Source organism: Rhopalosiphum padi, chromosome 4 (genome assembly GCF_020882245.1).
Source record: "Rhopalosiphum padi isolate XX-2018 chromosome 4, ASM2088224v1, whole genome shotgun sequence".
Lineage (NCBI taxonomy): Eukaryota > Metazoa > Arthropoda > Insecta > Hemiptera > Aphididae > Rhopalosiphum > Rhopalosiphum padi.
In genome coordinates this window covers 4750137-4759784 of record NC_083600.1, presented here as the reverse complement: position 1 = coordinate 4759784, position 9648 = coordinate 4750137, and the positions used below count along the sequence as shown (strand labels likewise).

At 27.1% G+C, this 9648-nt stretch overlaps 1 protein-coding gene and 1 long non-coding RNA gene across 4 annotated transcripts in view; one reads left to right on the top strand and one right to left on the bottom strand.

The window, feature by feature from the left end:
* The first annotated feature begins 9 nt into the window (after positions 1-9).
* Positions 10-6580, top strand: LOC132929000 (uncharacterized). Its single transcript, XR_009662077.1, has 2 exons — positions 10-144; positions 6155-6580. It is a non-coding gene; the product is annotated as an uncharacterized LOC132929000 (long non-coding RNA).
* The window catches only part of LOC132928999 (myosin-IIIb-like), a 34843-nt gene continuing 27443 nt past the window's right edge, over positions 2249-9648 (bottom strand). For all 3 annotated transcript variants that reach the window (XM_060994012.1, XM_060994011.1, XM_060994014.1), the window contains 18 exons: positions 8907-9074; positions 8647-8763; positions 8390-8578; positions 7395-7597; positions 7186-7330; positions 6913-7105; positions 6629-6836; positions 6403-6547; positions 6185-6335; positions 5883-6118; positions 5516-5808; positions 5254-5419; positions 4888-5175; positions 4746-4826; positions 4580-4675; positions 3324-3394; positions 3185-3256; positions 2249-3080 (listed from right to left, as the gene is read on the bottom strand). In XM_060994012.1, coding sequence (XP_060849995.1) covers positions 2936-3080; positions 3185-3256; positions 3324-3394; positions 4580-4675; positions 4746-4826; positions 4888-5175; positions 5254-5419; positions 5516-5808; positions 5883-6118; positions 6185-6335; positions 6403-6547; positions 6629-6836; positions 6913-7105; positions 7186-7330; positions 7395-7597; positions 8390-8578; positions 8647-8763; positions 8907-9074 — 2967 coding nt within the window. In that variant the 3' untranslated portion in view covers positions 2249-2935. The remainder of the gene's footprint in view (positions 3081-3184; positions 3257-3323; positions 3395-4579; positions 4676-4745; positions 4827-4887; positions 5176-5253; positions 5420-5515; positions 5809-5882; positions 6119-6184; positions 6336-6402; positions 6548-6628; positions 6837-6912; positions 7106-7185; positions 7331-7394; positions 7598-8389; positions 8579-8646; positions 8764-8906; positions 9075-9648) is intronic.

Here is a 9648-nt window from a genome sequence, read left to right as displayed (position 1 = left end):
GCTCTGCAGCATAGACACGTCACGTTCACAAATCACGAGCCATATTATAGTGTAGTGGTGATAAGAGCGGCAAGGCTTACTGAACGCGTCCACGAACGATTACGTGGAACCATAAATCATGGACATACCTAATATTGTAATTATGTAAGGAATTGCATTATAAACCGTACAATACGATTTCTTTATACTATTACTGGCGTTGGGTGTACATAATAATATGCCCATCTTGTTTATAAGTCTTTCTGATAGTTCGTATTATACGTCCTTATACGCAAAAACGTCTAAACAGTGTCAGTGTACAACTATGTTGTCGTACGAAGACAGCTCTTATATACCACTGATAAGAGATTGTGGTTGATACCATAGACTTATAATATATTATAAGTCTATGCTTATTTTTATGATTACTATATAGGAGTTAAAAATTATTAATATTTTATTTGTTATTAGAAAATGCCAAAATATGCATATAAACCAAGCTCTAGTTTATCTAAACACAATAAAAGACGAAGAGAAATAAATAATGAATTAGCAAAGAAAACATATTAAGAGGAAACATTTTAATTCATCTAGCAGTGAAGTTCTTCCTAATGACTCCCAGAAAGAAAAACAAACATTGAAAACCCATTTATGTAATTTTTATTTTTATGTATTGCAATTATTACTAATAGGTAAATATTTTTATTTATTTTTTACATTTATCATTTACGTGTTCAGGTAAAAAAAAAATATTAAATAAAAAAGTATTCCAAAGTTATGATTCAAATTATAATAACAGTGATGACAGTGATTCCATCATATTTAACACAAAATTGAAAAGTATTGTAGATGCAGTACCAGAACATGTATACATTTGCTAAGAACATATTATTTTAAATGTGTATATTTAGGCAATATTATTATGTAGTTAACACCTATCTACGTCCTACATTAATAATTTTTTTTATTTTTTTATCAATAAAAATATTTTAATCCCTATCCCTAGGTTACAATTTTACTTTTGCCAATTTTTTTCTATTTATTTTTTACTAATTATTGACAATTATTTATTAAAATTTAATATTGTGATATATAATTTAAATTATTTAGTTATTAACTATTTTTAATTTAAATTATAATTATTATTATTATTCAATAATTTAAGATTGAGAATACCTAATAAGAACATTCAATATTTAATAACAATAAGAAATTATCATATAAATAAAGCCATAAACTAATACATAGTATATATTATTTAAAAGAAATACAATAAATAAATTGTAAATCTTACTATAAGTCTGACGTCTGTAAACTATAAGCTATACATTTTGTGTGCAAGTAACTAAAAAGCATTACTCTGACATGTGGTGTTCTAGATGAATTAGTTACAAGTTATAACTTTTATCAACAGATATTGAGATAGGTATGGGGCACATTTTCAATAATGAAATGCAACACATTCCTTTCTGATTACATATAATTAACCTCTTAATCATTATGACCCTATTAAAGAGTATTTACTTCTTATTTCACTATCAAATATTTGTTTAATATCATGATAAAATGCAATTTCTTTCTTTCATCATAATACTAAGTGTCAGTACAAAATACTTTTTATTTAGTATTTGAATGGTATTTTAAATACTTTTTTTTTATTAAAATATTAATTTGTTTCCATTTGTAATCTTTGTTAAATAAAATATATTGTGCCATCATGCTTCAATGTTACAAAATAATTATATTAATCATTATTCATTTATAGACAATTTGATATCGGTTTTGGTTTTCGTCTATTAAAAAATAACAAACACGACATCAGCACGATCAGCATTTTGAACAAATAATGCTTTTAAAATGTAACACTCAAATGTTTGATTAATATTCATAAATACATAGAATTAAATTGAAGTATTTTTTACAAGACTGTAAATTTGCATTCAACAGAATCCATTTGATGTTGTTAGTTTTACTATTAGAGTAAATTTACCTATTATTAAACTTAAAAGTTTGAATATTATCGGGATTTTATTAGTATTATAATTTTAAAGTGAGTTATGGACATTTTGAAGTTGTAATATTTTACATAATATATAATTATAATTTACTTTAAAATTATAATAACAATAAAAGACTATGAGATGGCCTGGTTAATATTCTTACCTTTAATAGGATTAATCTTGCTATTTAAAATAATATTAATATGGTTCAAAATACCTGTTAAAATAAAACTTAATATTACACAATAAACTATCAAGAAAATAATCAATTTAATTAAATTTAACAATATCACTTTAATTGCATGTTTAAATGTAAACTATACATAAAAAAAATATATATTTATAATGTTATTTTATAATAATAAAAACAATTTTTTTATTTATACCATCAAATTTAAATAATAAATACATTAAAAATATAAAGCTTTAATAACAACAACACACCAATGTTTTATCATAATGAGAATGTTATATAAGATGGATCACACTCCATTAACACTGAACATCCTAATTGACTAATAATAGATGGTGTGAAAAAATATATAGGATATACAATAATATGTAATGCAAAGTTAATAAGTGATTCACAATTATTCTATACTGGGCCCTTTTTAAGAATTTCAGAAACACTAAAGTTTCTTAAGGAACATTGATGAAATACTAATAAAAAAAATCTTACAAGTAAACCTTAATAATAGACAAAATCTGTTAATAAAATACATATTTTTGGTTCAATTTATTGGACATAACAGGAACTATAAAAATATATTTTTTTTGTCCATAAGATAAAAAAGATAAAAATAGAATAAAAACAATTATTTTCTTCCGTATTTGAACAACTCATTTTGAGCTCAAATTATTTTTGTTTTCAAATAATAAATATATAAATATTAAATAAATTTAACCATTACAACAATTTTAAATACTGTTTACAAAAAATAGCAAACTTTGTTATGTTATCCTTTGGCATTGGCCGCTACAGGTCTAGATCTCTGTACCAGTCTTTTACGTAAGGATTCGGTGGGTGCATGTTGGGTAGGCCTCAATAGTTGTCGGAAGTCAAATCCTTCTGGCAGTCTATTAATATCTGGAGGAGTTAATCTATGAGTATAAATAAGGAAAAATAATCATTATTATTATTATTTTATAAATATTATAAATAATAACATGTTTTCTGGTAATCACCTTGTACATTGTAAACTTACCTTAATGGAGAGACCCATTTTGGTTTATTTACTGGTTGGATGTTATTTGTTTTTGCAGTTATTGAGCTCATCCTAAAATATAATTTAATTCAAGTATAAAAAAAGGCAACAAATTATATTTTTTTAATAATCATTTTACCTGTTTTCAGAATCAAATTTACAATAATTTTCATTTACAAGCTTTTTAATGGCATTATGCACCAAACCCTTCTGTAAAAGAAAGACAATTGTTTAATTATAAAATCAATAATATTAGATATGATAAGAATTAGTAAGATATAGTAAATAAGAACCTAATGAATATTTTATTCATTTATTTTTTTTCATACAGTCAGGAAATAATGGGTGATAAAATCATTAAGTGTAAAATAATAAAATACAATCATTATCAAAAATTATATAGGTACTAGAAATTGAACAAAAAATCAATATTTAATGAAAAAGAAACAGTCAGGTGTTCACGATACTCTTATAGTTCCTCTACAAACAAAGGTTTAACAAAATAATTTTGAAATATGTAAAGGTACTAACATACAAGATTGAATACATCATTAATTAAAATGACAAGGAAATTGAAAAATTTAGATTCAACGTAGAATCAATTATAAAATTAACATTTTTATAGTAAATATATGAACAATTTAATATTGCCAATATTATTCTATATACGACTTTAATATAAATAATGAAATAAATAATATAAAAGTATTTTATATTTATTTAAGGTTCAAACATATAAAATTAAAAACCACTGCGCAATAATTATATACTTATTCCAAGAATTTTAAGCTTTTATCCAAATGTGAAAGACTCACAAAAACAACAGAATCCATTAGAATTAAAAACTATATAGATGTGACCAACATTCTGTTAGTTTCCAATTTAAATTAATAAATAATAGTTTAAAATAATTTTTGTACCTAATAAAAAACTCAGATAGTCAAGAAAATTTAATAATAAAAAATACAAATTTCCAAGATAAATAATAAAAACAATTATTTGGTTTTTTAGTATCATATTTCATGGATACGTATTAAAGGAAGTCACAATGTTGCTGTAAACAATTATATCAATTGTGTTGGCTTACAGACTTTTATACAATACTGCATTCATAAGTTTAGTATAATAATATCAATACATATTTTACAGTCTTGTATGTCGCTTAGGTTTTTAAAATTTAAGCCTCTCTTTCAAACATACATTTACACTAACCCTTTAAATTATAAATGCACCAATTATTGCCTAAATTATCATATTATTTTAAGTCCTACACAAATAGCCAATACAATTGTTATTTGTTTGTTATGAACAACTTGAAGTCTACTTTTCTAATCGCGCACATACTACATGCATGAAATGCATCTAATGGAATTATCAAATTGTACAAGTGCGTACCTGACCAGTTGTATTAAAGTCTTTCAAATTGTTCAAACAAATAGAAATATTTGTTTTCTTAATGAACTTGTAGAATTCTTTGTTGCGAGCGTGAACCTTTTATTAGTCACGACATATTACAAAATAATAAATGATAACCATAATAGATTTAATAACAAATACTTACATTTTTTGAGAAATCAATCAAATGCTTCTCTCTTTCAACTTTTTGTTGTACTTTACACGGCAACACCTTAACACCATTTTGCTGAAAACAAATCATGAATAGTATAACTAATAACTAAATTCACAATATTTGCAATACTCACTTGGATATAGGTTTTTTTGTTTTCTCCCACAATAACAGGGCTAACTTTATTTTGATTTTTAATTGGATTATCAATTTCTTTAGGTTCTTGCCTGTATATTGGGGCTACTTCACCAACAGGTATTTCTCCTTTTGACTTTTTTTTCTTTTGTCGTGCAAGCCATCCTCTAGTATGCTTCTGTAATGTTAATGCTCCCCATGACATTTGTTTAGCCAACAAAGCTTCCCTATAATGCTTCATTGCCAGCCATCGTCGAACACAACTTTGTACAAACACTATGTGACGTAGCTAAGGATAACAAACAACAAAATACATTAATAGATCAAAAAAAGTAAAAGATACCAAATAATATGTATTATGCCTTACTTGTTTTTCATGTAATTTAGTTAAGTGTTCAATATGGTAATACTTTAAGAATACTTTTGTTTTTCCAATTGCCCAGCCATCTAATTTTAGCTTAACTAACAAGTGTCTACAATTATCTCTAGTTGGTGGGACTTTCTCGTACAATCGGAATCCTAAAATTGCATACCTATAAATTGAAAATAAATTAGAAATAGATATTATTTCTATTATTCATAATCATTAAATTACAACGATTAAAATTAGTTTGAGGAGCACAATTTACCTGCTTATAAAATCTTTAAATAGTAGTCTATGCGAGTATCCATTTCGTCTTATTCTAATTGTTTCCATGACTCCACTGCAGCGCAATTGTGCAACAACTTTAAGAGGATCAAACTGTTTTGGTTGTCGTTGATCATTTGGTTTGATACAACGAACAAATCTAGGCAAACTTACACCTGAATTGTTACAGCCCATACGATGTAACAGTTCAGCTAATGAATGTCGAAAATATGTTGCTGCAGTTTGTTGTCCTCGAGATTGTGAAGCGAGTCCAACTAACCCTGTAGATGAGTCCTGAAATTAGATGAATATTATTTATCTATTTCACATTATTACAAATTGTAAAAATAAAATTTAATTGTTATTACTTGAGAATAAAGATTGCCGGTTTTAGTAACTGGACTTTGGAATAATGCTCGAACAGTTTTATTACTGGATTTTCTTAAGACCTGAATAGCCTCTATAGCTAAAAGGTGCCTATTCTTTTCAAGCATTCCCGATGCTTGATAAGTAACATTGCCAGCAAAATGCTTTACTTCAAATTGCAAAGCATTTGATTTTGGCCTTACATAATAATTACATTTGATATTACAATGGAATTTTTCTATAAATAAAAAATAATATTAGACATTGTTTACAGAAATCTTAAATTTGACAAATTAAAACTCACCAACTAGTGATCGATCTGTTGCTCTAGGAAAACGACTTTCCTCGTCAAGTAATGCCAGTAGACCCATTGGTCTACTTACAAGCATATCTAATACAGGTCTGTTGTCACAAAAGCCAACATGTTGAACAGGGACACCCTCTGATTCATATTCCTAATAATATATATATGATATTATTCTACTAGCAACTAAAATTATATTTTGACTTTATTTTACTTACAGCTTGCTCCAAAGCAAAAACATGCTGGTTAAAAAAATATTGAAGTTGCTCGTTGGCAATATTTATACAAAGCTGTTCAAAGGAATTATACGTAAAATTTTCAAAACCGAAAATATCAAGTATTCCTATCACATTGTATTCTTCTCTGAAAAAATAAATACATATTTATTTATTTAACTATCTATATAGTATTTATTATTTAATATTTACAGATAAGTTCTATTACCTGGTATTATAAAAAGACAATAAGCTATTGATTGAATTAACCAACCAATCAAATAATCGACTGTACAAAGCCCTAGCAATTGCATCTCTTGTAGCTACAGCTTCTGATACAGAATTATTTCTTTGAATAATCTCACCTCTTGTTACAACACTGTTAACACTCAAACATTCTAATAGGTCTGAACTTTCAATGTCTAACAAACATGAGGCTAAATAAAGATACATAAGTATGTAATTCATTCATTAATGATTTTATATTAAAAATTGTTGAACAAATGTAATTACTTCTATGAATTGGTGTTAGATCAATAACAGTACTCTTATTATCTGTATTGTTGTCAGTGATGATTTCTCCAAATTCTATATCACCCAAGTGCAAGATAGCTGCTAAAATGCAGTATATAGAATTTACTTCTTCATCCTTGAAACCAACTTGTTCAAAAGCATTTTTCAGTTGAGCAAACTTATCCACATTATTCTAAAATAAAACACAATAAAATGTATACTTATATAAATTACTGAATCAGATAAACTAGTAAATATAAAAAAAATCCTAACTTGTTTTGTTTTGTTATCTTGACGATCAGATGGAAGATAACTATGCATTTGTCGTAATTCGCGATCCAAATGAAACTCTTTGAGACGTTTATCGTGTTCTAGTCCATCGTAAATGTAGTAAAAAGCATGGAAATTACTTTCTCTACTAAAAGAAAAATAGGAAGATGATTTTGAAGTATTATAAATTATAATAAAAATATAAAATTTACTTTGCTTGTTGAATGACTCTGGATTGTTCTAGTAGATAAACTGACACTCTGGCTCCTGTCAATTGGCCGCTTTTGGTCATGCTCAACTCTAAAAATTTTCCGAATCTTGAAGAATTGTTATTGATTCCTGTTCTTGCATTTCCGAACGCTTCCATAATAGGGTTCATCTGGAGAATTCTTTGCTCTAGGTTTCTGTTGGGTGCCTATGATAAACATACATTTTAGCAAATAGATATGTTTTTTTTTTTGAGACTACACTATTTATTTTAAAACCTAAAGCATACTTGGGAGATTATTAAAAATAAATAAATAAATTTTAAAATAGAACAAAGAGTAAAAGTACCTGTAAACTTGCAATAAAATTATGTTTTTTAATATCTTACCAATTAAGTAATTACATCCTACGTTATATTGAAGTACTCAAATATAAACTCGAATGAAATACAATAATAATAATAATAATAATAATAATGTGGGCATTTTTTTAAATTGTATACTTTATAATTTTTTTAATTTTTGTATATCACACTCTTAATATTTTTTATTTTACACATTTGAAGACATTAGTCCCTCCCCTAACCTAACCGCTTATAACTGGAAAATACTATGTAGATTTTCATAAAGGTATAATAAAATTTTTTTAAGCTTCTCCAAGAATCTAGTGAGAAATAAACACATAAAATACTATACACTATACCAGCGTTTCTCAACCGGGGAGTCGCGATTGCCTTGACTGGGGGGGGGGGGTCCGCGACGGTCGCGTAGGTCAAAAATGATAAAACACCGATTTACAAAATGAATCCTTTCATTCAAAATTTAGCTTTCCCAAAGATATGATATAAATTTATACTTAATATAGATAGGGAGGGGAGTCGCGAAGTGATTGACCATATTTTATACCTTTTTTGGGGGTTGCGTGACTAAAAAAGTTGAGAAACGCTGCACTACATACATACGGACATACGGTTCAATGGCTATAGAACATTTAGACTCACCTTTCCAAGGTATACGAGTTGTTTAAGCAACAGGTTACCGGATTCAGTTTTTCCGGCGCCACTTTCGCCACTGATCACTATAGATTGATTAGCTTTTTCGTGAAGCATAAACTGATACGCCGAATCGGCGATCGCGAATATATGCGGCGGATATGCCGCTCTCATTTGATTGCAGTATTTCTTTTGCTCCTGCACAAAACTTATATCATATACTTTTTCCATACTAAATGATGTTTACTATTCTTTTGGTAACTCACCGCTGATGTGTATAAGGGAAGCGGCGTAAACGGATTTATGGCCAACAGGATGTCTCCGATGTACGTATAGATAAAATTCATCTGATATCTTTTTTTCAGTTGATTGACTATTCTTTCCTATACGAACATATATTAATTAGGTCAAAACATAATAATATTTAGTATCCACCAAAATAAGAATAAGTGGAACGAATTAATATATTATAAACTATAGAGCATAGTGAATACTATACTATACATAATTTAATATGCTATTATACCTCTGACAGACTGTCCAGCGCGGCTAAGTCATCAACGTAAATGGTAGTGGGAGGATTTTTACGTTTACTTTTCAGTTTACCATGTTTAGTGGTCACGTCGGGATGCTTTTGCACCCTACCGCTGACTTCTCTTTGATATCGGATTTCAGCTCTGAGTTCTTCACGTACCTGTAGATAGATTTATTGATAAAATAAATATAAATACCTACGTAATTAGTGAATGTATACGTATACTCTAGATTAATACAACAATATATCCTCTACAGTTATTTATTTTTTAATTACAACAAAATCAATTCTGTCAAAAATGAATTTTTTTAAATTTGACCCCCTCCCTTCTAAGTAACTACTCTATCCAGTTTTTTTTATCAAAATTATCCCTCAAAGTATAAGATTGAGGCTTTTTTTTCTGCTCCTAAGGGTGTTATTATAAAACATTGTAAAACCAATATATTGATTATTTTGTATAGGATCTAAAACTAATTTAATAGGTCAAGTAAATAAGTATTAAGACGACACATTCTAATATATTTATTTTATTATAGTGCGAACATTTTAGTGCAATTTTTTACAATAATATCTGTAAATGCTAATTTAAAATACTCTATATATTATCATTTTGTTTTTTAGCTAGTTGTTATACTTGAGTTGATTATAAGTTATACTTGCACATTTCCGTGCAATATATTTTTATTATTAATTAAATATGTATGTGCATTACACATTATAGTATATGCAGTCA